Below are 27,790 nucleotides of genomic sequence, written 5' to 3'. Positions count from 1 at the left end.
CTGGCGCAGCAGTCATGGGTCATCAACGTGAACAGCAGCAGACTCAGGACGCAGCCTTGGGGGGGCCGGTGCTCAGGGAGATGGCACTGGAGGTGTTGTTGCCCACTCTCACAGATTGGGGTCTGTCTGTGAGGAAGTCAAGCAGCCAGTTGCAAAGGGGGGTACTGAATCCAAGGGGGGCCAATTTGCTCACCAAGTGCTGCGGGATGATGGTGTTGAATGCTGAGCTGAAGTCCAGAAACAACATCCGCACGTGTGTGTCCTTTCCTTCCAGATGTTCTAAGCTCAGGTGGAGTGCAGAGGAGATGGCGTCCTGTGTGGAGCGGTTAGGGCGATAAGCAAACTGGTATGGGTCGAATGTGGGGGGGAAGTCTGGAGACAATATATTCCTTTACCAGCCTCTCCAAGCACTTCATTATGATGGGGGTGAGTGCAACGGGGCGGTAATCATTGAGGGAGGAGATTGTGGGTTTTTTTGGCACCGGAATAATTGTGGCCATCTTAAAACATGATGGTACCACAGCCTGGGTCAGCGAGATGTTGAAGATGTCTGTGAGAACCCCAGCCAGCTGGTCTGCACATCCCTTAAGTACCTTGCCCGGAATGTCATCAGGTCCCGGTGCTTTCCGAGGGTTCACTCTCCTCAGGGTTTTCCGGACATCCGCTATATCCAGGTTGAGCGGCTGCTCATCAGGGCGAGGGATGGATTTTCTCGCCGGAGTGGTGTTAAGTGCCTCAAACCTTGCAAAGTAGTTGTTAAGGTCATCTAGGAAGCTGATACAGGGGCCAGCTTTATAGTCCGTGATGACCTGTTATGCCCTACCACATTCGTGTAGGGTTCTCGAAGAAGTCCTGACTTTCTGACTGTGAGCTCGCTTTGCAACCTTAATGGCACGGTTCAGGTTAGCTCTGGCTGATTTTAATGCCACCATGTCGCCAGACTTGAAAGCCTTGTTCTGAGCCTTCAGCATTGCACGTACCTCACTGTTCATCCAGGGTTTCTTGTTGGCCCGTGTGGGGATGTTCTTGATCACACTGACATCCTCCATGCACTTCTGAATGTATGCGGACACAGACTCTGCATACTCCTCCACACATGTGTGGTGATTTTCGGTGGCTGCTGCTTTGAACATGTCCCAGTCTGTGGTTTGGAAGCAGTCTTGTAATGCTGACATTGCTCCCTCTGGCCAGGTCCTCACCTGCTTCACTGTAGCTTGCTTCCTGATCAGCAGGGGCTTGTATGCAGGAATTAAATTAATTAGTTTAAATGTTCCATTGAAAATAAAGAACATTACACACGGCACTCAAAAATCTGTAAACATGTTTTAGTATGACTTTGAACCCGTACCGTTTGATGGATTGTCGGCTCATTACGGCTACCGTAGTTAAAGATACAAGTATTACTATTGTGTGTGTGTGTGTGTGTGTGTGTGTGTGTGTGTGTGTGTGTGTGTGTGTGTGTGTGTGTGTGTGTGTGTGTGTGTGTGTGTGTGTGTATAAGGACCATAAAATGACACCCATTAGCATAATATTATGCAAAACCAACTTTTCTTACCTTCTGGTACCTGCTGATGTGTATTTGAGATCTGCATGAGTCCTGAAAATTTGCACAGGTCCGCCACTGTAGTCCGTGCCGATTTCGTCGTCGATAATCTTCTTCTTTTTCTTTATCTTCTTGTTATGGGACATTTATCCTCCACTGTTGCCATTTCTAATATAAAAGTAGTGTATAGTTCTAACTTATATCTCGCTATGGAAGCGCTAAAAACTACCAGTGTAGTGAGTTTACATAAATCACCCACGGAACTTAAGTTATGAGAGAGTTCTGGTCGGACGGTTTTTCATGGGACACATTTCCGGCGTTGTTGCACTAGTGAGCCACGGATAAGGAGATGCTGCTCCGTTATTGATTGAAGTAAAGTGTGAATGAAAACAGTTAGCTCCATCTTTTGACACTTCTTCTACGCCCGTCCTTGCACGCTACATTGCTACAACAAAGATGACGGGGAGAAGACGCTGCTGGAGGTGAGCCACGTAAACCAGTACATGTTATGTAGACCACAAGATGAGCCACGTAAACCAGTACATGTTATGTAGACCACAAGATAGTGTTTTCAATTTAGAAAAAAAATCATAACATGACCCCTTTAATTCGCCCTATAACGCAGTGCGCCTTTTGTATGAAAAAAGACCTGAATAGACCCACTCATCGGCAGTGCGCCTTATAATCCGATGCGCCCTAAGGTCCAGAAAATATGGTACTTTTTCATTTATTTCATGAGTGTTTTATTATTTTAGGGCTATCAAAAGTACCACATATAAAAAACAGCAGTAATTATCAATTACCAAATGTTTTCAACTTCATTCGCGCTGATGAAAGCGAAGCAGAGGCAAGGAGGAGCCAGCTGGCAGTCAAACAGTCAAACAAAAAATGATTTGCAAAGAGTTTCAGTGTCTCTCAACCAGTAAGTCTCATGACAATGATAAAGAGTGAAATGTGAAATGTCACCCAGACTGCAGAGCGGTTTGGCTTTTTTAGTACCACATTTACAGGTTTTCCTTACCGCCTGGACTCGTTAAGGGCTCGCACAGCCCACCTACTAAGCAAACGTCTGTGATAATCATGTAATCCTACAATACAATGTTTGTGGACAAGGAGAGACATCCATTGAGGCACATTCAATCACTTGATTAACTAACAGTTAACAAAACATATTCAACAGGTGCTGTTGTCAGGAACATCTTCCAGTCACTTGGCAACAGGCCTTGCCTTTTAAAAGGCACACACTCCCGCACTCTGCTCTCATTAAACATCTCTCAAATGCATACGCCAGATATTTGCAAGTTTAAAGAAAACTACTAATGCACTAATTACTTTTTGTAGCAATTACATACATCTAATAAGGGGTACCGTATTTTCCGCACTATAAGCCGCCCCGGGTTATTAGCCGCACCTTCAATGAATGGCATATTTCAAAACTTTGTCCACCTATAAGCCGCCCCGGACTATAAGCCGCGCCTACGCTGCGCTAAAGGGAATGTCAAAAAAACAGTCAGATAGGTCAGTCAAACTTTAATAATATATTAAAAACCAGCGTTCTAAAAACTCTGTCCCAAAATGTACGCAAATGTGCAATCACAAACATAGTAAAATTCAAAATAGTGCAGAGCAATAGCAACATAATGTTGCTCGAACGTTAATGTCACAACACACAAAATAAACATAGCGCTCACCTTCTGAAGTTATTCTTCATTCGTAAATCCTTCGAATTCTTCGTCTTCGGTGTCCGAATTAAAAAGTTGGGCAAATGTGGGATCCAAAATGGCCGGTTCCGTCTCGTCGAAGTCATCGGAGTCAGTGTCACTGTTGTCCAGCAGTTCTGTGAATCCTGCCTTCCGGAAAGCTCGGACCACAGTTGTGACCGAAATATCTGCCCAGGCATTTACGATCCACTGGCAGATGTTGGCGTATGTCGTCCGGCGCTGTCTGCCTGTCTTAGTGAAGGTGTGTTCGCCTTCGGTCATCCATTGTTCCCACGCCGTTCGCAGTCGTGATTTGAATGCCCTGTTGACACCAATATCCAGCGGTTGGAGTTCTTTGGTTAATCCACCCGGAATGACGGCGAGTGTTGTATTTGTGTGCTTCACTTGTTTTTTGACACCATCTGTGATGTGGGCGCGCATAGAGTCGTATATCAACATGGACGGAGCTGTGTGAAAAAAGCCACCCGGCCTCTTCGCGTAAACTTCCCTTAACCACTCGCTCATCTTTTCTTCATCCATCCATCCCTTCGAGTTAGCTTTTATGATGACGCCGGCTGGAAAGGTCTCTTTTGGCAAGGTCTTCCTTTTGAATATCACCATGGGTGGAAGTTTCTGGCCATTAGCATGGCAAGCTAGAACCACAGTGAAGGACGACTTCTCATTCCCTGTGGTGCGAATATTCACCGTACGTGCTCCCGTTGTATCCACAGTGCGGTTCACAGGAATATCAAAAGTCAGTGGAACCTCGTCCATGTTGATAATGTGCTCTGGCCGGATCTTTTTTTCAGCTATCTTGTTTTTACAATATGCACGGAAAGTAGCCAGCTTTTCTTTAAAGTCGTTAGGCAGTTGCTGTGAAATAGTAGTCCGTGTGCGGATGGAGAGATTGCGTCTTTTCATGAACCGGAAACACCAAGAAGCACCACCTTTAAAATCATCCAGGTGAAGTTCGCTTGCTAGCGTTGTTGCCTTCATTCGAATAGTGATGGTGCTGACACTTCTGCTTGCTGCTCTCTGCTCAACAACCCACTGTTCGAGTTTGTCCTCCAACAGTAGCCATCTTGCTTTGTTCCCTCGGAAACTCTGTTTTGTCTTCTTTACCTGGCGCAGGTCATCTTCTTGCTTCCTCCACCTACGCACCATTGATTCATTTATGTTATATTCTCTTGCTGCTGCTCTATTTCCGTGATCTTCGGCATGACTTATTGCCTTAAGTTTAAATTCTGCGTTATACGCGTGTCGCTTAGTAGGAGCCATTTTGTGGTCTGGTCTTTACAGATGTAAACACACAAAGGAAATGAAACGAAAATCCGCGCGCTTCTTCTTCTTCCGGGGGCGGGTGGTTGCTTACAGTAGAAGAAGAAGCGCTTCCTGTTCTATGGGGGCGGGTGCTTACCTTGGCGGTTGCTTGCGTAGAAGAAGAAGCGCTTCCTGTTCTACCGGGAAAAAAGATGGCGGCTGTTTACCGAAGTTGCGAGACCGAAACTTTATGAAAATGAATCTTAATATTTATCCATATATAAAGCGCACCGGGTTAAAAGCCGCACTGTCAGCTTTTGAGTAAATTTGTGGTTTTTAGGTGCGGCTAATGGTGCGGAAAATACGGTAATTCCGTTTTTTGGGAAAGTAACTATAACTTGCTTTTTAAAAGTAATTTAACAAGGTTACTAGAAGCCAGCTTTTAAGCACACAAAAGCACATAAGCGAGACGTACGTAATAAGTGTCCTTGATTAATAGAGTTTAACAATCAATTAAACTTTCTTTATATAGCGCTTTTCGTGCACAGGCAAGTTGCAACACAAAATGCTTTAAAAAAAAAGAGAAGAAGATAAGGAAAACACACACTAATGCACACACAATGTTATTGACAATAACAAAACATGGCACTAGGATTGAGGGAAAAAATGCCACCTTTGAAGCCTCCACGCTGAATAATAACTAAAGTGTAAAAACTAATATAAAATCTCAATGAAATTTGCAGCCACTTCAGAAATGAGGTAGCGTTTCCTTACTGTTTTCAACCTGTTGGTGGAAACTGCTGATATAACAAAAAAAAACACACAGTAGTGGTCAGACACAGCCAGGTAAACAACACGGGACACACCTGCTAAGGACCAGTCAGTCATCTGTCGTGTGAATACATTCAAACAATTCAAATCACCAGTTACTAAAATATTGCTGTAGGCGGTATGAATGAGTGCTCAAAGTTCAGAAAATTCACTGATTAAGGATCTAAAATTCTGGGGTTGCCTATAAACATATCTATATACTATATAGATATAAGTTTATACATACAGTATCATACTGTATGTATAAACAGTTATCAAGAGAATGGGAGGGTTTGTGATTGTTAAAAGACACTCCATTTAAGGTCAGTGAGTTTTTTTAAATTGATGCATTCCCTCCTACTCAGTGGCCTATTGGTTAGAGTGTCCATCCTGAGATGGGTAGGTTGTGAGTTCAAACCCCGGCCGAGTCATACCAAAGACTATAAAAATGGGAGCCATTATCTCCCTGCTTGGCACTCAGCATCGAGGGTTTGAATTGGGGGTTAAACCACCAAAAATGATTCTCGTGTGCGACCACCGCTGCTGCCCACTGCTCCCCTCACCTCCCAGGGGGTGAACAAGGGGATGGGTCAAATGCAGAGGACAAATTTCACCACACCTAGTGTGTGTGTGACAATCATTGCTACTTTAACTTTAACTTCTCTTCTGCCTCTTCTTGTATAATAAAACATAAAAAGTCCATTTTCGGTTGGGGAGCAGGTGCATCAGTAAAAAGCTCTGCATCAGTTGAAAAAAAGACTTATTGTCTAAAATAACATCATTTATTAAAAACGTTATGTTCAAAAGGGGGTGGACATTAAAAAGTGCCATGTTGATGGTGACAGGTGACTTTTTTGTTTGGAGAGGTGGATTGTTGGTGCTTTGAGAAGTTTCTAAGGTTGTGGTAGATGACGTAATGAGTATGGAGGTGTCTGGTGTGCTCACGCTGTGTATTGAAAACAGGGATGGTGAAGTGAACTGGTCCCACTTAGTCAAGTGATGCGTGTATGGGGGGCGGAAGTGAAACTGAATGTGTAGGACCTTGGACAGTGCTGTTCAACTTGCGGCCTGGGGGACCAAATCTAGCCCGAGACTGACACCATTGAGCCCCCCCCTTGAGTTCAGTTCGAACCTTGGGAGACAAGCATTTTTGCAGAAAATTCCTAAAACATTACAGTGCTCCTGTTGTATGGGAGAACTTTGACCTCTGTAAACACATTGGCAGATCCTTGCATTGACATTGCAGCAAACATACAACTTGTGATTTATATGAATTAGGCCCTTTAAGACCTCTACTTTTTAGTAGTTACACATTTTTTATAAAATGATTCATGTACGTAAGATGTGGCTGTCACTTGTTTACTTCAGATGCAGTCAGTAGTCATGTGTTCAACGTATTTAGTAGTAGTAGTAATAGTAGTTTATTTCGAAACATGCTGACAAAGATACATCTAAATCCAAATTCTTTACAATGCAAAGTTCAACATGTCCGAAAACAAGAAGAAGAAGGAAGCAAAGCTTATTTAATCCTACCCCTTCCTCATATCACATCACAGCAATTATTGGTATGTTTGTTTATTTCCTGTGCTCCCAATGCACTGCTCGAAGAAAAATGCCAGAGACATGAAGCTCCAAGTGAAGCCTCACAGTGAAGTCAAAATGCAGCATGACCTCCAAAAACAAACCCAACCAGGCACCCCCAATTCCCAAATACACACGTCCCTCCTCCAGAGCTCCAGCACCCCGCACAACACGCCGGCTTTCCAAGAAGGGCCAAGCAATACAACCATCAACTGTGTGATCCATAGATGAACCAACAATCTGCCAGTTCAATCAAAAATGTTACGTTAACAAACCTTTTCCTCTCGCCATCCTGGTATTGCATGACCAAGACAAAACCCAAAACTGACCATAGGCACCTCGACGTTTCAAAGCTCCAGTCAAAACCCTCTAAGGCAGGGGTGTCTAACTCATTGTAGCTCATGGGCCGCATGGAGGAAAATCTGTTCACACACGAGTCGGAATATTAAAATCATGGCATTAAAACTAAAAAATAAACATCTTCATAAAGGAAAAGAAGAATGTGAATGAATGTTTAGAACCGAATACATTTACATATGCATAAAACTGTGTTTTCTTTGGTATTGTTTTTTTTTTTAATGAATTAAGTAACGTTTATGACCTTCCCGCAAAACACAATATAGAATGTGAGATATAACAGGATAATACATACATTTGTCATTTGCTTTCAAAACGCTTACAAAAAAGTGGGACCCGAAAAATTTACTGTGGGATCCCATTTTTATGACTTGATGGGGTCTCTGGGACCCCATTTTGAAAATTCCTAGCGGCAACACTGATGGAGTATTGGTGCGTGCAAAACAGCAGCAGGTGGCTGTGGCCTGCGGGCCGGTTCTAATACTAATCAAATATCATCCCAGGGGCTATAGATCATTCATTCTCTGGCCGGCGGGCCTTGACTTTGACACATAGGCTCTAAGGGAAGCCATCGCTGAACCCAGCGTGCCTCTTTAGTTATAGCAGGTTCCATTTTCGGTCCTCTCTTTTTCATCATTTGGGCTATTCAACTAGTGGCCGGTGAGTTCAGTTAAGAAAACTTGTGAGACTCTCATTTTTGCATCAGATTCTGAAAAACACTATGGCGCTGTCTTAAAGACCATTTCTGATTAGATTTTTTGCAGAAAGTCCTTAAAAACAAAAGTTTTGGATCAAAATTAGCCTTGGGATGTCTGTGCCTGTTACGTAGTTTTGTATATTTTGGTCCTTTGGTTTCTGTCTAGCTCTCTTATTTTTCATTCCACTTCCTGTTTGCCTCCACCACTCCTCTGCTTCCGAGCACAGTTCTTCTCACCTGCTCTCGATTAGCGATCAGTGGATTCAACTGCCTCTGAAAGCTAATCAAGATGGTTTATAGTCCAGTTTCACTTGCCTCTTGATGAGGGATCACTGTTTTTTTCTGTTTCATGTAAATGGAATTTCTTTGTCATGAAATGCTTGACACATGCCGTTGTTATGTTTGCTTTGCATAGCATTACCTATGCTTTTTTGCACTTCCCTGCTGCACTATTTTTTGAATTGATTTAAAATAGATACGTTTTACCTGCACGCTGTCCCCTGTCTTGCATCATGGGGTCATAACTACTGCAATCATGCAAAACCGTAACAGAGCTGAGAGGGGTGTGGAAGTTTTACTTAGCAAAAACATACCAGGTTGCCTTATTTGGTATTGTCTCTAAAACAACATGAAATTAAAAGCACAAATCGATCACTTATTGAATAACTGTCATGTCCTTTATCCTCATTGAAGTCCATTAGCCTCATGGGTACCAGCATGCTAAATTAAACCTGCATGGTGAGCATCTTTTCTCCCATTCTTTAATCTGTTTTTCTCATATTTGCTTCACTTACTGCCACTCATTTTCACACTCTGTCTCCTCGCTCGTATGACTTGGGCATCTGCGATAACCTTTGAACACAGCAAACTTACTGCACTCGTGTTTTTTTTTTGTGAGGAACTGGAGACAGGGCAGCACATTGTTGCCATGGTTCAGTGGTTGAATATCTCTAGTGTAGGCTACATCAAGTGTTGCATTTATTGCTTTACTTCCCATGTTCTTGAAGACAACATGATAGGAGACGCCCACTGACTGTCATGACTCCAGCCCCTCTCAGTTGATGACGCGCTCCCCACGTAAAATTTGGGCCAAAAGTCTGAATCTAAACAAATATGTACATTTGAAACTGTTTCAGATTTGAATCTGAAAAAACAAAAGCTTAAATATCAAAATATATGAAAACAAATAATTTATTCATATAAATTACCAGAGTGAATGATAATTATAACTAGATGAGGCCATTCCTGGAGGAATTGCGTGTGAATGCTCCAATGCTGAAGTTGAACTGAAATGCTGACAGAATGTAGTATGAATGTAAGAATAGTTGGAATGTTGAAGAGTTTGAATTTCCAGGAAAAACAGAATTTGGTTTGGAACTTGGAAAAGTGTTAGTTGGATGAATTGAATGTGTAAAAGGTGGGATGGTTTGAATAGGTTGAAAAATGTGCAAATTGTGGAAGTTTAAAAAATGGAGAATTCATTTTGAATATGGAAAATGTCCCCGAAGACTGGGAATTTTTGGAAATTCAGGAATTTTTCAAAAATTGTTGAAGGAGAGCACACAATTTTGAACAGGCTGAATATTTTTTAGTTGGAACGGTTTGAAATCTTATAAAAAAAATATGAGAATTGTGGAATTAAATTGTTGAAAAATGTTCCATTCATTTCAAAGGGAATTTCATGGAATTTTGGGAAAAGCGGGAATTTTGGGGAAAATATTGAAAGACTTGAATGTTGTGAATGGTTGGTGTTGGAATTTTTCTTAAATCGGTCGAGAAATGTTGAAGTAAATAAATAAATGATAAATGGGTTATACTTTATAGCGCTTTTCTACCTTCAAGGTACTCAAAGCGCTTTGACACTACTTCCACATTTACCCATTCACACACACATTCACACACTGATGGAGGGAGCTGCCATGCAAGGCGCTAACCAGCAGCCATCAGGAGCAAGGGTGAAGTGTCTTGCTCAGGACACAACGGACGTGACTAGGATGGTAGTAACATTTTTAATTGAGAAATGGTATTAAAGAATTCCAGGATATTCAGGAAAAAATGACATTTTTCCAGTTCAAAAAACAACTTGGTTTTTTGTCCTGATTAAGAGGAATGTTTGGACGGTAAAACGGTTAAAGTGGGTTGAAAAATGTGGAAGGAGTAGTCGCCAGAATAAAGGGTCAAAAAAAGGTTGGGAAGAAAAGGGAAATTCTGGGAATTCATGGAATTGTTTGGAACTTGGAAAACATTATAGTTTGAATTTCCAGAATGAGTGGAATATGTTGAAGGCGGATGGTTTGAATTGGTTGAAAAATGTGGAAATGGTGGAAATTTGAAAAAATGGCCAATTCATTTTGAATGAGAAAAATTTCCCGGAAAACCTGGAAATCTTTGGAATTTGTCAAGGAAAAGCCTGCGATTCCCAAATAGGCTAAACTGTTAGAAGTTGGAACAGTTTGCATCGGGTGAAAAATGTAGAAGGTAGAGCGCGCCAAAATCTGGAGAGGAAAAGGAAGAAATAGATTCATTTTGGTATAGAAAACCATGTGAGCTTTTGAGCATTCACACAATTAGATAAGAGTTCTCTATTTGTACCTGCAGGTAAATTTGGCTCGCAGTAAGAGACATTCATACAAAATAGTATAGTAAATAAATTAAAAAAACAATAAAATAGCTACACAAATTGTCATCATCATCATCATTATATGATGCTTCATAAAGTGCATTTTGTATGTAAAGTAGCTAGCCTCAAAGTGAATGGCTTATCTTCATATCATCATCAACATCAGTATCTTCATCATCACCAATATCAACATCATCATCAACATGAGCATCATCATCACCAATATCGACATCATCATCATCAACATGAGCATCATCACCACCACAACCATGGTCAAAGGATCACCAAGTTCTATGAACATATATGGTGACTGCAGGGACAAAACTCCACCTGTGTATTTTAGTTTTGATCCTTGGTACTTTGTACATGCGGCCAGGTGGGAGAAGCAGGACGTCACTGTGCAGGGGGTGAGACCTGTCCCTTAAAGATGGAACTAGCTGTTTAATATACAGGACTTCTGGGTCAGGCTGAGTCTCACCGATAGTCTTGCTAGACCATTTAACAAACTGGCTCAATGAGTTCCTGCTCTTTGAAAGACGTTGGCAAATACAAATCAAATGGACAGACTAAATACAAGCATGGTAGAACAGCTTCATTAGTGATCAGTCAACATAAAAGTGAGACAGTTTTCTTTAAACAGAAAAGACGCTAATGTCCCTTCTTACACACAGCTTCAAAATTTTCATCAAAGCCAAGTTTAGTGTCTATGATTGAACCCAGATACTTGTAAGATTGTACAAGTTCAACAGTCTGACCCTTGATGTATGTGACTTCTTGTGGAGGGGCTTGCTTCTTTAAATCGATAATCAGATTCTTAATCTTTTTTGTGTTTATTTCTCGATGGACTCCTCACACCACTCTATAATATGGTTGACAATCGGACCCTGACCTGTCTCGCCTGCCTGTAACAGGCTGATGATGACTGTGTTGTCTAACCTTAAACAAACATTGTGCAGTTATTTTATTTTGAATACCTGATATGTATTTTTAAAATTAAATATAAAAACTGGATTTTTCTGTTTCAAAATTATTTGTTTTCAAGCACAAAGCTTTTGGCCCTAATTTAGCTCCATACAAATTGTTTTGCAACAGTCTTACAGAGGCTTATCCAAATTTGCTTCTCAGGGAACTTTTTTGGCAACCTAAGCAGCCCAGGTCAACAGTGACCTAAAATGCTCGTTGAATGATGATGACATCATTTTCTTCATTTCCACAGAATACAGCAGATGTTCAGAGCACCGTGAATGTTCTAAATATCTTGGATGAACTTCTTTCAGCAGGTAAGAGAAATTAAATGAAATGAATAGAAAGTCTTCCAAACTGGCAGAGTAATACACCTCAGGTCAAATCACCAAATGACACCATACCTGCCCTCGAGTTCAGTTTCAAACATTTTTGCAGCAAATTCCTAAAACACTAGAGAGCATTGTTAGATCCTTGCACTGACATTTTAACCTTGATAGCAAACAGAACACTAGGGTCCAAACTTGGGATTTAGACTTAGTCTTCCTATGTCATTAAAATGTAAACTTTACAGTACAGATAAGAACAAAATGTTGTTGCATTAGCTTGTTGTAGTGCAGGATAAAAGAGCAATAAGAGTGTTTGCATTTACAAAAGAAGGTGCAGATATAAATAGATTACTGTACAGATAAATATATTGCACTTTTGCAAATGCATCCACGTTTATGGATGTATGTTATATTGTCTTTATAGTCCAGCGAGTTAATCCATTTCTGGGGGGAATTAAGGGGATTATTTTGATGCATTCAAGAGTTTTATGGCCTGAGGGAAGAACCTTCAGGTTCTGCTACGGAGGCTGCGCAAACTCTTTCCAGAGTCCAGCAGTGAAAACAGTCCTTGGTGGGGGTGGGAGGAGTCTTTACTGATTTTCTGAGCCCTGGTCAGGCAGCCTATTTACATAACTGAGGTGTTCCTCAAGGCACCCCTTTCAGTCCTCTCCTTTTTGAAACGTGATTTGCGCAACAAAAGTGTAGTAGTAGCATGTTTACTTCAGATTTAGTCAGTAGTTATTTGTTCAACGTCTTTAATTACACTAGTAGTGTTCCTCACGGTTCCATTTCAGGTCAACTCTTTTTCATTATTTGAGTTCAACTGGCGGCCCGCGAGTTCAGCTCAAAAAACTTGTGAGAGACTCACAATTTTTCAGCAGATTCTTAAAAACAACAAAGTGGATCTTAGACTAGCTGTAACAAAATAAATAGACCAAAACCGAATGTCTACTGTAGAGGACGTGGGTTCTCCGGAAGATGCAATAGTAAGACTGATAGTGAAGGAAGAAGTCTGGCCACCCCAATACTAGAAATGTGGCCCTCAAAACAATTTTAGGGGGGGGGGGGGCTCAAACTGTGGTACGTGTACCACAAGTGCTACGTACCATCTAGTGGTACACCAAAGAATCACATTATTGTCCTATATTCAAACAGTGTTACTGTTCAAACCGTGTGTAATATTGCAGTGTCCAAAATATTAAATACACTTGGGCCTACTACGCCACTGCATTTTAATGTTGGTCATTATGGTGGTACTTGGAGACCCACATTTTTTCTGAGGTGGTACTTGGTGAAAAAAGTTTGAGTACCACTGGTTGAGGGGATAGACCAGGGGTCACCAACCTTTGTGAAACAGAGAGCTACTTAATGTGTACTGAGTCATACAAAGGGCTATCAGTTTATTAAAGCTCTTGTAACCTATACATGCTACAAATCAATGCAATATTTATATGGGGTGTTATGGGCTAGGAACTGAAGACTAGGGTTTCGACTCGTAGAGAGGCAGAGCTTAAATTGCAGTTTGGTTGACACCGTGTATTAGAGAATTAGTGATGGACAGCAGATATATACACAACAATGAGTTGAATGGCCATTCAACATGAAAGCAATTTGGAAAACAACACAGTTACTATATACATATATACAATTCTAAGTCCATTAATTAGTGTGTCTGGATCTTGTAAAAAATCTCAGCTCAGACTTAATAGAGTTCTTGGAAAAAAAAGGATGGCAGCACAGTCCATGTGCTGCAGGTTAAGGATGAAAATTGTAAAGGGTCGGCTCGAGAGCCTCCTACCTGCCCAGACAGAACAGGTGGTGGGGTTCCTGGCTGGAGTCTTCCAAGAACGATCCTTGGACTAGATGCTTCTTTTCCTTAGCTCGCCATCAAAAAGAGAAGCCTGGCCTGTGTAAGAGCCAGGACCATTCTTATAAATCCATGTGTACACAAAATATCTTCTTTAAATAACACTAATTGTATTATAAAGTATCCAGAATATGTTCTAGTTCTTTCCTCAATATTGTACAATATAAATCAATAAACATGTCAGAATCACAATATGCAATCAAATGCTAAAATAACCATTAGCAGCATAAATATGACCTATACAAAGCAGTCAGTACACTAAACGTGCTTATTATCAAAACACATTTAAAAGTACATTCAATACACAAATAGTTATGAAAGGTTTAAATCATAAAGCTTGTATAGAATATGCCACAAAGACTGTTGCAATGAAACAATGGAAGAAAGATTCATGCTAAAGGTGTTATGTTCATAAATATAGACTCACCAACTCTTCTACAGTCACACACAGCTTCATGACAAAAAACTCCGGCGCTGGAAGTCGACTCTATAAAGTTACAAATAGGCATTTTAGTTTAGACTCAGTCAGCACAATATTTAGTTTAGACTCAGTCAGCACAATATTTAGTTTGGACTCAGTCTGCACAATATTTAGTTTAGACTCAGTCAGCACAATATTTAGTTTAGACTCAGTCAGCACAATATTTAGTTTAGACTCAGTCTGCACAATATTTCAGGTGAAAAGGAGAATAAAAAGCTACCTCCAGCAGAAATACAATCCGTCTCCCATCAAGTTCTGTCTACTGGCCACTTCCTGCTACTGGCTTATAAGAACAGCTGATTGGACCGTGGCGGTCACGTGACTAGGGAGAGCGCAAAGAGTACATAGAAAGCAAGAGAATACCAGTCACTGCAAAAGGTATGGATTTGACACCTGCGTTACACTCTTCTGAAATAACACGTGTTCAGTTTGCCTTTAATTATACACTATTAATAATTATTTATACTCATCCATACGAAGACACCGATCACGTTAATAATTTCTCACAATTATCAACAATGACAACAAGGTGGAAAACAGATATCATTATTCAGAATGTTATCAATCTCAGTAATTGTTACAGTTTCAGATGATAATTTACATCCCTATATTTCTTGGAAAAATGTCCCACTTTCACCAGCCACTAACAAATCCTTTTAACAAACCATGAACTGTGTTGCACCATGTTTCAAAAAGTAATTTATTTCCTAATGTTGAATACAAATTAACTTGCATAATTTTAAAGGGGAACATTATCACCAGACCTTTGTAAGCGTCAATATATACCTTGATGTTGCAGACAAAAGACCATATATTTTTTTAACCGATTTCCGAACTCTAAATGGGTGAATTTTGGCGAATTAAATATTCGCTCTCGGAGCGATGACGTCACAACGTGACGTCGCATCAGGAAGCAATCCGCCATTTTCTCAAACACCTAGTCAAAACAGCTCTGTTATTTTCCGTTTTTTCGACTGTTTTCCGTACCTTGGAGACATCATGCCTCGTCGGTGTGTTGTCGGATGGTGTAACAACACGAACAGGGACGGATTCAAGTAGCTATGCTACGACAGAGATGGCAAGAATGTGTGGATATCCTGCGACACTCAAAGCAGATGCATTTCCAACCATAAAGTCAAAGAAATCTGCCGCCAGACCCCCATTGAATCTGCCGGAGTGTGTGAGCAATTCAGGGACAAAGGACCTCGCTAGCACGGCAAGCAATGGCGGCAGTTTGTTCCCGCAGACGAGCGAGCTAAACCCCCTGGATGTCTTGGCTCACACCGTCCCTTAAACTGGACGGATCAGCTTTCAGGAAAAGAGCGCGGATGAGGGTATGTCTACAGAATATATTAATTGATGAAAACTGGGCTGTCTGCACTCTCAAAGTGCATGTTGTTGCCAAATGTATTTCATATGCTGTAAACCTAGTTCATAGTTGTTAGTTTCCTTTAATGCCAAACAAACACATACCAATTGTTGGTTAGAAGGCGATCGCCGAATTCGTCCTCGCTTTCTCCCGTGTCGCTGGCTGTCGTGTCGTTTTTGTCGGTTTCGCTTGCATACGGTTCAAACCGATATGGCTCAATAGCTTCAGTTTCTTCTTCAATTTGGTTTTGGCTACCTGCCTCCACACTACAACCATCCGTTTCAATACATGCGTAATCTGTTGAATCGCTTAAGCCGCTGAAATCCGAGTCTGAATCCGAGCTAATGTCGCTATAGCTTGCTGTTCTATCCGCCATGTTTGTTTGTGTTGGCTTCACTATGTGACGTCACAGGAAAATGGACGGGTGTTTATAACGATGGTTAAAATCAGGCACTTTGAAGCTTTTTTTAGGGATATTGCGTGATGGGTCAAATTTTGAAAAAAACTTCGAAAAATATAATAAGCCACTGGGAACTGATTTTTAATGGTTTTAACAATTCTGAAATTGTGATAATGTTCCCCTTTAAATAAATCTTGTCACATTTTAAACTAATGACCAAATCTGTGGCCTTTTTTTTGACAATAATCATAACTTGCATGTCATGAACAGACTTCTAAATTGAACACAAGTGTTCAATATTTGAATTCAAATTTGCCATGGCACTGCCATGCTGCTACTGACAACACCTGGTATCTGTTTCCTTGTTAGTGGGAAGACTGTCATTGCATGCTGTAATCTGGTGTGTGACTTGACACTGCAACAGTGAGTGAGTCTTTCATATGTGCATCAGTGAGACGTGTTCTGTGTTTCTTCTGATGAAGTTTACGTCAGAAAACACTGATTCACAGAAAAAGGTTGAACTAAACAGGCTGGCATCCTCCATAGCTGCTGTGCGTATATCACTGTGATTGTCTGTGTCAACAAGGCACCAAAGTATGGTGCAGCCTGGTGGGCTTCAAAGTGGGGATCATGTTGCAATGTTAGGATTTCAATCTCCACCTGTCCAGCATCCAAGTTCAGCAAAGCATGTTGTGTCCACATTCATGAAATGATTGAAAATGACGGCCACAAAACCTATTCTCAAACTCTTGCCCAAGTACTTTTCTGCAACTTTTTCAATTGCCTCAGATTATTGTTGTCCCAAAAGGTATTTTGATACTTTTCGAAATAAAGGGGACCACAAATAATGGCATTATTGGCTTTATTTTAGCAAAAAATCTTAAACATATGTTTCTTATTGCAATTGTGCCCTAGCCATTACGGACAACACCTCCCACCCACTACACTCACATTATGGACAACACCTCCCACCCACTACACTCACATTATGGACAACACCTCCCACCCACTACACTCACATTATGGACAACACCTCCCACCCACTACACTCACATTATGGACAACACCTCCCACCCACTACACTCACATTATGGACAACACCTCCCACCCACTACACTCACATTATGGACAACACCTCCCACCCACGACACTCGGACCTTGCAGAGAGAATGAGCACGTTCAGTGGAAGGCTCAGACTCCCAAAATGCAAGACGGAAGGACACAGGAGGTCCTTCATAGCGACAGCCATCAGACTGTATAATGCATATGTTCCTTGACTGCACTTAAATGTAGAGTATATGTAGAATATATTTATATTATTTATGTATTATATACTTCCATCCATCCATCCAACTTCTTCCGCTTATCCGAGGTCGGGTCGCGGGGGCAGCAGCCTAAGCAGGGAAGCCCAGACTTTCCTCTCCCCAGCCACTTCGTCCAGCTCCTCCCGGGGGATCCCGAGGCATTCCCAGGCCAGCCGGGAGACATAGTCTTCCCAACGTGTCCTGGGTCTTCCCCGCGGCCTCCTACCGGTCGGACGTGCCCGAAACACCTCCCGAGGGAGGCGTTCAGGTGGCATCCTGACCAGATGCCCGAACCACCTCATCTGGCTCCTCTCGATATGGAGGAGCAGCGGCTTTACTTTGAGCTCCCCCCGGATGACAGAGCTTCTCACCCTATCTCTAAGGGAGAGCCCCGCCACCCGGCGGAGGAAACTCATTTCGGCCGCTTGTACCCGTGATCTTGTCCTTTCGGTCATGACCCAAAGCTCATGACCATAGGTGAGGATGGGAACGTAGATCGACCGGTAAATCGAGAGCTTTGCCTTCTGGCTCAGCTCCTTCTTCACCACAACGGATCGATACAGCGTCCGCATTACTGAAGATGCCGCACCGATCCGCCTGTCGATCTCACGATCCACTCTTCCCTCACTCGTGAACAAGACTCCGAGGTACTTGAACTCCTCCACTTGGGGCAAGATCTCCTCCCCAACCCGGAGATGGCACTCCACCCTTTTCCGGGCGAGAACCATGGACTCGGATTTGGAGGTGCTGATTCCCATCCCAGTCGCTTCACACTCGGCTGCGAACCGATCCAGTGAGAGCTGAAGATCTTGGCCAGATGAAGCCATCAGGACCACATCATCTGCAAAAAGCAGAGACCTAATCCTGCAGCCACCAAACCAGATACCCTCAACGCCCTGACTGCGCCTAGAAATTCTGTCCATAAAGGTTATGAACAGAATCGGTGACAAAGGGCAGCCCTGGCGGAGTCCAACCCTCACTGGAAACGTGTCCGACTTACTGCCGGCAATGTGGACCAAGCTCTGACACCGATTATACAGGGAGCGAACCGCCACAATAAGACAGTCCGTTACCCCATACTCTCTGAGCACTCCCCACAGGACTTCCCGGGGTACACGGTCGAATGCCTTCTCCAAGTCCACAAAGCACATGTAGACTGGTTGGGCAAACTCCCATGCACCCTCAAGGACCCTGCCGAGAGTATAGAGCTGGTCCACAGTTCCACGACCAGGACGAAAACCACACTGTTCCTCCTGAATCCGAGGTTGGACTATCCGGCGTAGCCTCCTCTCCAGTACACCTGAATAGACCTTACCGGGAAGGCTGAGGAGTGTGATCCCACGATAGTTGGAACACACCCTCCGGTTCCCCTTCTTAAAGAGAGGAACCACCACCCCGGTCTGCCAATCCAGAGGTACCGCCCCCGATGTCCACGCGATGTTGCAGAGTCTTGTCAACCAAGACAGCCCCACAACATCCAGAGCCTTAAGGAACTCCGGGCGGATCTCATCCACCCCCGGGGCCTTGCCACCGAGGAGCTTTTTAACTACCTCGGCAACCTCAGCCCCAGAAATAGGAGAGCCCACCACAGATTCCCCAGGCACTGCTTCCTCATAGGAAGACGTGCTGGTAGGATTGAGGAGGTCTTCGAAGTATTCTCTCCACCGATCCACAACATCCGCAGTCGAGGTCAACAGAGTACCATCCCCACCATACACGGTGTTGACACTGCACTGCTTCCCCTTTCTGAGGCGGCGGATGGTGGTCCAGAATTGCTTCGAAGCCGTCCGGAAGTCTTTTTCCATGGCCTCACCGAACTCCTCCCATGTCCGAGTTTTTGCCGCCTATTATATACTTAATATATATATTATATATATTATACTATATTATTTATTTATCTATTGTGAGCGAACTGTGGTGCTGAATTTCCCCCAGGGATCAATAAAGTACTTTCTTTCTATTCTATTCTATTCTATTCTAGATAAAATAGTGAACATACAAGACAACTTTTCTTTTAGTAGTAAGTAAGCAAACAAAGGCTCCTAATTTAGGCTGCTGACGTATGCAGTAACATATTGTGTCATTTCTCATTCTTTTATTTTGTCAAAATTATTAAGGACAAGTGGTAGAAAATGAATTATTAATCTACATGTTAATTTACTGTTAATATCTGCTTACTTTCTATTTTAACATGTTCTATCTGCACTTCTGTTCAAATATAATAACCACTTATTCTTCTCTTGTTTGGATGCTTTACATTAGTTTTGGATGATACCACAAAATTGGGTATCAATCCGATACCAAGTAGTTCCAGGATCATACATTGGTCATATTCAAAGTCCTCATGTGTCCAGGGACATATTTACTGACTTTATAAACATTATATACATTTTTTTAAAAGGAAAGAAGATTTTGTGATGCTAAATAATTATGTTTTTAAGTTACTTTTTGGAGGAGGTTTTGATTCCAGCTTCCACCATTCTATTCATGGCCTTTGTGTCCTTGAGCAAAACACTTCACCTTTGCTCCTGATGAGTCGTGGTTAGCGCCTTGCATGGCAGCTTCCGCCATCAGTGTTTGAACGTCGGTGTGAATGGGTGAATATGATGTATAATGTATAGCGCTTTGGGTATCATTCCAGGTATAGTAAAGCGCTATAAAAATACAGACTATTTACCAATTTAAAGTACCACCATAATGACCAACATTAAAATACAGTTGCGTAATAGGCCTAAATAAGAATTAAAAACACGGCAAAGGTTTTATTTGACAAGTATATTCAATATTTGTGGCCACTGTAACATTACACACAGTTTGAACAGTAACATTGTGTTTAAATATCACATTAAGGCATACCACTAATGGTATGCGGGCTCCATCTAGTACCACAGTTTGAGAATCACTGATCTAATGCATTTAAATGATGACATTCTTAATGATAATTAATTACTCCAGAGTGATACATACTTAAATGACACGTCTTATTGCTCTAAAGTGAAGGCACAGATGTGAGAGTCGTTACACACAAGACTGACGATTTAAGGGCGCGAAATATGCTTACACACAATGACTACCATATTTTTCAGACTATAAGGCGCACTTAAAATCCTTTCATTTTCTTATAACCCGCTGCGCCTAATGTATGGAATAATTCTGGTTGTGCTTACCGACCTCGAAGCAATTTTATTTGGTACATGGTGTAATAAGTGTGACCAGTAGTCACACAAAAGAGATACGTGTAGACTGCAATATGACGCCAGTAAACAACACCAACATTTTAAATGTTCCATTGAAAATAAAGAAGATTAGAAACGGCACTCAAAAATCTGTCAAAAAGTTTTAGTATGACTTTGAAGCCGCACTGCTTGATGGATCGTCGGCCCATTACGGCTACCGTAGTCAGAGATACAAGTATTACTATGGTGTGTGTGTATAAGGACCGCAAAATGGCAGCCATTAGCAGACATATTATCTGATATTTTGTTTCACAATATTATGCAAAACCAACTTTTCTTACCTTCTGGTACCTGCTGATGTGTATTTGAGATCTGCGTAAGCCCTGAAAATGTTCGCACATTCGCCACTGTGGTCTGTGCCAATGCCGTAGTCGATTAGCTTCTTCTTTTTCTCTATCTTCCTGTTAGGTGACATTCACCCTCTGCTGTTGCTATTTCTAATATAAAGTAGCCTAAAGTTCTAACTTATATCTCGCTATGGTAGCGCTAAAATCTACCAGTGTAGTGAGTTTACATTATTCACCCACAGAACTTTAGTTACTAGAGAGTTACGGTCGGACGGATTATCACGTAACACATTTCCGGTGTTGTTGTTGCACTAGTGAGCCACGGATGAGAAGATGTTGCTCTGTTATTAATTGAAGTAAAGTGTGAATGTCATTAAAACAGTTAGCTCCATCTTTGGACACTTCTTCCACTCCCGTCCTTGCACACTACACCGCTACAACAAAGATGACGGGAACAAGACGCTGTTCAAGTGGAGGCACGTAAATAAGACCGCCCACAAAACGGCGCATCCTGAAGAGACTGTGAGAAAGGGTCTTGAAGATGATGTGTAAAACATCATCTATGCCACATTTTGACCAAGTCACCACCATTACATGTTATGTAGACCACAAGGAAATGTTTTAAATGTACAAAAAAATCATAATAGGATCCCTTTAATGCGCCTTTTGTATGAAAAAAGACCTGAATAGGCCCGCTCATCGGCAGTGCACTTTATAATCCGGTGCGCCCTATGGTCCAGAAAATACAGTATACGCTATTTATCGTGCATGTAAATAATAATTTTTCACAACAGGAAGTACTCCCGCGACACTGCGGCCAAGCATTGACATACCCCTTTAAGACAGGAATATTTTCTATACCGCCTGTTCTCCTTAGGACACTTATCCCTGCTGACATAAGACTTAAACGTAGGGTACAACCTGGACTGGTTACGGGATACATTGTGTGTAGGGTTGCAAACTCCCTGAAAAAAAGAAGGTACAACTTGCTGGGCTAGTTAACCTCATTTCTTTTGGAATTTTTTATTTGTGTAAAAGGAGTTTTATAATATAATATCCACAAAGGTTTACAGGAGGCAAGTGGACTCTTCTTGTTTGTTGAAGATGTTTCAGAGTTGAATCCATTTAACCTTTATGGATTGTATGACCTGAAGACTGACAATTTACACAAAAATACTATACTTTTATATTATTTGACTTGTTGCGTGCGACCAGTCTTCCTCTCAAGAAATAAAACACACTGATAAATCCCAAATTATTTTGGATGACATATATGTTGAGTAAAAAGGACCACCGAGACAAAATAGTACTTGGGCGAGTTTTACTAAAGCTTTAGGAGAACAGCCCTTAGCCAAGAGAAAGGTCTAAAAGTAAGACAAAAGGAATGAACTCTTATAATGAAAAGGTGATAGCCACATGTAGTTTCCCTATCGGACAAAAACGAGCTCCGAACTTCTCCAATTGTTCTTTTTTTTTTCTTTTCTTAAACAAAAATTGTCGCTGTGGTAAAAAGTCACATTTCGATTCAGATTACCAGCAGTTTGGCAGATAATTATAGAAAGCTAGTTGCCGCCACCCTAAGGCGGAGTGACAGCAACCAAGGGAAAATGAAAAGATGCCAGAAAACTTGAGCGGCAATGAGTTAGTCAGGTGAGCGATCAGTCATGAGTCAATGAGTCAATGAGTCAATGAGTCAATGAGTTAGTCAGGTGAGCGATCAGTCATGCTGGCTTAGCTTGTAGCAGACTGTTGTGAAGCTGTTGTCATTCAAAATAATTCATTGATATGACAAAGACTGTTTTTAAATTTAAAGGAAATAAACATATGGGACAAACTGTGTCCCTTGACAGCTCAATAGGGAGCAAATACTTTTGTTTCTAATTACGGGACAATTCAGTTTTTCAAAGGACATTTGGTAACCGTGTCCGTGTCAACCGTGTCTCTCGGGAAGTCCCGCGGGGAGTGCTCAGAGAGTATAGGGTATCGGACCGCCTGATTGTGGCAGTCCGCTCTCTGTATGATTGGTGTCCGCATTGGATCCATTTCCAGTGAGGTTTGGACTCTGCCAGGGCTGCCCTTTTTTACCAATTCTGTTCTTAACTCTTATGGACAAAATTTATAGGCGCAGTCAAGGCGTTGAGGGGATCTCGGTTTGGTGGCTGTAGGATTAGGTCTCTGAATTTTGCAGATGATGTGGTCCTGATGGCTTCATCTGGCCAGATCTTCAGCTCTCACTGGATTGGTTCGCAGCAGAGTGTGGAGCTACTGGGTTGAGAACCAGTACCTCCTAGTCCGAGTCCATGGTTCTCGCCCGGAAAAGGTTGGAGTGCCATCTTCGGGCTGGGGAGGAGATCTTGCCCTAATTGGAGGAGTTCCAGTACCTCAGAGTCTTGTTCGAGTGAGGGAAGAGAAGATCGTGAGATCGACAGGCATCTGCAGTGATGCGGACCCTCCATCGGTCTGTCGTGGTGAAGAAGGAGCTGAGCCGGAAGGAAAAGCTCTCAATTTACTGGTCGGTCTATGTTCCCATCCTCATGAACTTTGGGTTATGACCAAAAGGACAAGATCATGGGTACAAGCGGCCAAAATGATCCCTTAGAGATAGGGTGAGAAACTCTGTCATTCGGGAGGAGCTCAAAGTAAAGCCGCTGCTCCTCACAGCCAGATGAGGTGGTTCGGGCATCTGGTCAGGATGCCACCCGGACGCCTCCCTGGGAGGTGTGTAGGGCGCGTCCGACTGGTAGAAGGCCACGGAGAAGACCCAGGACACGTTGGGGAGACTGTCTCCCGGCTGGCCTGGGAAGGCCTCGGGATCCCCCGGAAGGAGCTGGACAAAATGGCTGGGGAGTGGGAAGTCTGGGCTTCCCTGCTTAGGCTGCTGGCCCCACGACCCCTTCTCAGATAAGCGTAAGAAGATGGATGGCATTTGGCAACCATTATTTTATGTCTGAGACAGCCATAATAGTACAGTTTACACCAGGTTTAAACACTGGTGTAGTTGCCTTTTTCTTTTTTCACAGTCATTTCCTGCAAAGAAAGCGCCAGCGTCCAATAACCACTATCCTTTGTTTCAGGCACTGATCGTCGTATTCACTACATGATCAGGAAAGGTGGAAGCGAGGCCTTGCTTAATGCACTCGTCAACAATTACAGTGGGCACTGTTCCCACTGTAACTACACCATTCTATTGCCAATTCTATACCTACTGGCCAAAGTTGGACACAAAGGTAAAACACACAGTACATACTTTATGGGGATAAAGCTACACATGGAAACAAAACATCCCAGTTACCTTTTTACCCCCTGTAAAATCAATACGTAAAGGTTTTGATCACCATGGGTACCAATGACAGACAAGCTAAACACCGACATTTATTTAATAATACCACCTTAACATTTGACAACCAAACAATTACACAAGGCGAATCAGTAAAGAATCTGGGTATTATCTTCGACCCAACTCTCTCGTTTGAGTCACACATTAAGAGTGTTACTAAAACAACTCTCTCCTTTGAATCACACATTAAGAGTGTTACTAAAACGGCCTTCTTTCATCTCCGTAATATCGCTAAAATTCGTTCTATTTTATCCACTAGCGACGCTGAGATCATTATTCATGCGTTCGTTACGTCTCGTCTCGACTACTGTAACGTATTATTTTCGGGTCTCCCTATGTCTAGCATTAAAAAATTACAGTTGGTACAAAATGCGGCTGCTAGACTTTTGACAAGAACAAGAAAGTTTGATCATATTACGCCTATACTGTATATACCTTTATATACATATATACATATATATATATACCTATACTGGCTCACCTGCACTGGCTTCCTGTGCACTTAAGATGTGACTTTAAGGTTTTACTACTTACGTATAAAATACTACACGGTCTAGCTCCGTCCTATCTTGTCGATTGCATTGTACCATATGTCCCGGCAAGAAATCTGCCTTCAAAGAACTCCGGCTTATTAGTGATTCCCAGAGCCCAAAAAAAGTCTGCGGGCTACAGAGCGTTTTCTATTGGGGCTCCAGTACTATGGAATGCCCTCCCGGTAACAATTAGAGATGCTACCTCAGTAGAAGCATTTAAGTCCCATCTTAAAACTCATTTGTATACTCTAGCCTTTAAATAGCCCCCCTGTTAGACCAGTTGATCTGCCGTTTCTTTTCTTTTCTCCTCTGCTCCCCTTTTCCTTGAGGGGGGGGGGGGGCACAGGTCCGGTGGCCATGGATGAAGTGCTGGCTGTCCAGAGTCGGGACCCGGGGTGGACCGCTCGCCTGTGCATCGGCTGGGAACATCTCTGCGCTGCTGACCCGTCTCCGCTCGGGATGGTGTCCTGCTGGCCCCACTATGGACTGGACTCTTACTATTATGTTGGATCCACTATGGACTGGACTCTCACAATATTATGTCAGACCCACTCGACATCCATTGCTTTCGGTCTCCCCTAGAGGGGGGGGGTTACCCACATATGCGGTCCTCTCCAAGGTTTCTCATAGTCATTCACATCGACGTCCCACTGGGGTGAGTTTTTCCTTGCCCGTATGTGGGCTTTGTACCGAGGATGTCGTTGTGGCTTGTGCAGCCCTTTGAGACACTTGTGATTTAGGGCTATATAAATAAACATTGATTGATTGATTGAAGCGTCCAAGAAGCGCACCTCAACTCCCCTCCAGGCAGTGAATGTCTGTGGATGTCTTTAATACGAGATCAGCACTTTTTTTAAATAATCAAATGTTCTTGGCATGTTGATGCAACATAAAGAACAACACTATATTTGTTTCTTGATGACAACGTTATGTACTTTGTACTAGCGAAACGTGTTCATTTAACATCAGCCAGCAATGTGATCTGCAACGTTATTTTTAAATTACCATAAGTTTTGAACTATTTAAGTTATTCTAGTGTTTTCTTAATGGAGAAACACTGTGCGTTCTAATGATTTATAGATCGTAATGACTGCATGACAGCAGCCCCATGAAGACAATGCTACAGTATTTGCAGTAACAAGATTTATATGAGTTATGTAGAAAAAAAAGTGAGATTTTACCGTTTGTTTTTGTATTTAATCATGTTTGTTGCTTTTTGCTGTGTTTTTGTTACATTGCAAACTATTTATAGGAGGTCAACTGGGAAGTTAACAAGGAAAGACGTTAACTTGCAGCATGAAACTTTTTCAAAGCAGCAGGCCCCACTACAAAGGGCAGCTTGGTTGCATTTGTGGAGCTGTCAGTCACATTTCAGGCACGGTATGTTCAAGAACATGAGAACCCTAAACATTTACAACACATGAACATAAACACTCCAGCAGGTCGTTAAAATCATTATTGAAGCGTTTTGTTTATTTTGAATGATATTGCTCTCTCTTGTCTCATGTGCAGGTCTTCTTGTTCAGCTGGTTGATGCACAGTCCATCTTCACAAAAAACTCTGCTTTATGAGTAAAACGTCCTTTAAAAGTAAACTGATGTTTCTGAATGTAACTGCGTAATTCCGCTGCCAACAAAGATGTCAAAGTTGCTGTTGTCATTGCTTATTCTTTCACAGGAAGGTAAATATCTAGTCAACTATAGCTGTGATTGCTCCCTCAGGAGAAACGGCCCCTAAGCGTTTTCGGAGATAATAGCAAGAGCTATAAATGAATCAGGACACCGTTAGAAGGGACGCAAGCTCCGTGACATGAGAGTATATATCAGCCTTAGTCAGCCCTGACAGGAGAGCCGGTTGTCATGTGAATAAAAACCCGTCCCGATACATTGCTTCACTGTTTTGACCTAAAAGCGTCTTAGTGTTTGGGCTTTGCTGGCCATGACGGCCTACCACGGTCTGTCACACATTCTACAAAAAAAAGCAAAAGACTGTCTTAATAATACTAGATATTTATATTAAGGTTAAGGTAAGTAGTACGTACCGGTAAGTTAAGGTTTGGCAAAGATTTTCTAGATCACAGGTGTCAAACTCTAGGCCCAGGGGCCAAATGTGGCCCACCACTTCATTTTATTTGGCCCTCGAAAGCCTGGAAATAATATGTATCAATAAAATACTGTAACTTTTCTTACTAAATGTATTCTTTCTTTCTATTTTGAGAGAAACAAAATATATGTACTCCATGTAATCGAAAATTATGTTAACTTAAATATTGTCTAATTATCCAAAAATATATTATCAAACATTCAAACCATTTTTAAATAGAAATAAATTGTTACGATCCGCTGCCCGGATCATAGTTTGTTTATGTTTGAGTCACATGTTTTCAGCACCTTGATTTTGTTTGTGTTCAGTTGCCATGTCAACTGATTACATTCACCTGCCTCTGGTTAGTGTTCGGGACGCGCACCTGTTGCCCGGGCACTAATCAGAGGGCTATTTAATCTTTGCCCTGGCCTCACTCGGTCTGGCTTCCTAGTTTGTTCCCATACAACTGATAACGACTACTTTGATCCCCGCTAGCTTTTCACGCTATGCCATTTTGCCTGCTAGCTCCCACGCTAGTCCTTTTGTTTTTGCCTTTTGCTATTTGCACGTCTTTTGTTTGATCCCCGTACGATTTATGTTTAAAATAAATCATATTCCTACCTGCAAGCTGTGTCCGAAGCCGTCTGCATCCTTGGGAGAACCACACCCGCATCATTTTGCAACCACGTCGTTTCATAAATACTAATAATAATGATTTCAAAGCAAGTTATCCATCAATTTGTGCAATGTAAAGTAGAAATAGATTTCATGGTACAATTGTGAAATTTACTGTGGTTTTTACAGCATTTTTCTCTAATTGGAAAAAAACTGTACATTTTTACTGTAATAAACTGTGGTGTCGTTTTGCCATTTACAGTAATACACCGAAAAATCTACACTTGTTGATTTGCGATTAAAAAAAACTGGAAGCTCAGGTGCCAAAATTTTACTGTAAAATTGCATTTGTTTTTATTTACAGTGTAAACAGATGTAAATTTTACATTAAAATTCTGGCAATTGAGATGCCTTTT

At 42.0% G+C, this 27,790-nt stretch overlaps 1 protein-coding gene across 1 annotated transcript in view; it reads left to right on the top strand.

Moving 5' to 3' along the window:
• The first annotated feature begins 10,845 nt into the window (after positions 1–10,845).
• agbl1 (AGBL carboxypeptidase 1) overlaps positions 10,846–27,790 on the top strand; it is a 115,676-nt gene continuing 98,731 nt past the window's right edge. The window contains exons 1-3 of the mRNA XM_072913866.1: positions 10,846–10,975; positions 11,785–11,848; positions 23,879–24,031. Of these exons, the coding sequence (XP_072769967.1) occupies positions 10,862–10,975; positions 11,785–11,848; positions 23,879–24,031 (331 nt within the window). The 5' untranslated portion in view covers positions 10,846–10,861. The remainder of the gene's footprint in view (positions 10,976–11,784; positions 11,849–23,878; positions 24,032–27,790) is intronic.

Source organism: Nerophis lumbriciformis, linkage group LG09 (assembly GCF_033978685.3).
Source record: "Nerophis lumbriciformis linkage group LG09, RoL_Nlum_v2.1, whole genome shotgun sequence".
NCBI lineage: Eukaryota > Metazoa > Chordata > Actinopteri > Syngnathiformes > Syngnathidae > Nerophis > Nerophis lumbriciformis.
Note: the sequence above shows the minus strand (reverse complement) of the source record. Positions and strands in the feature narration are given on the sequence as shown.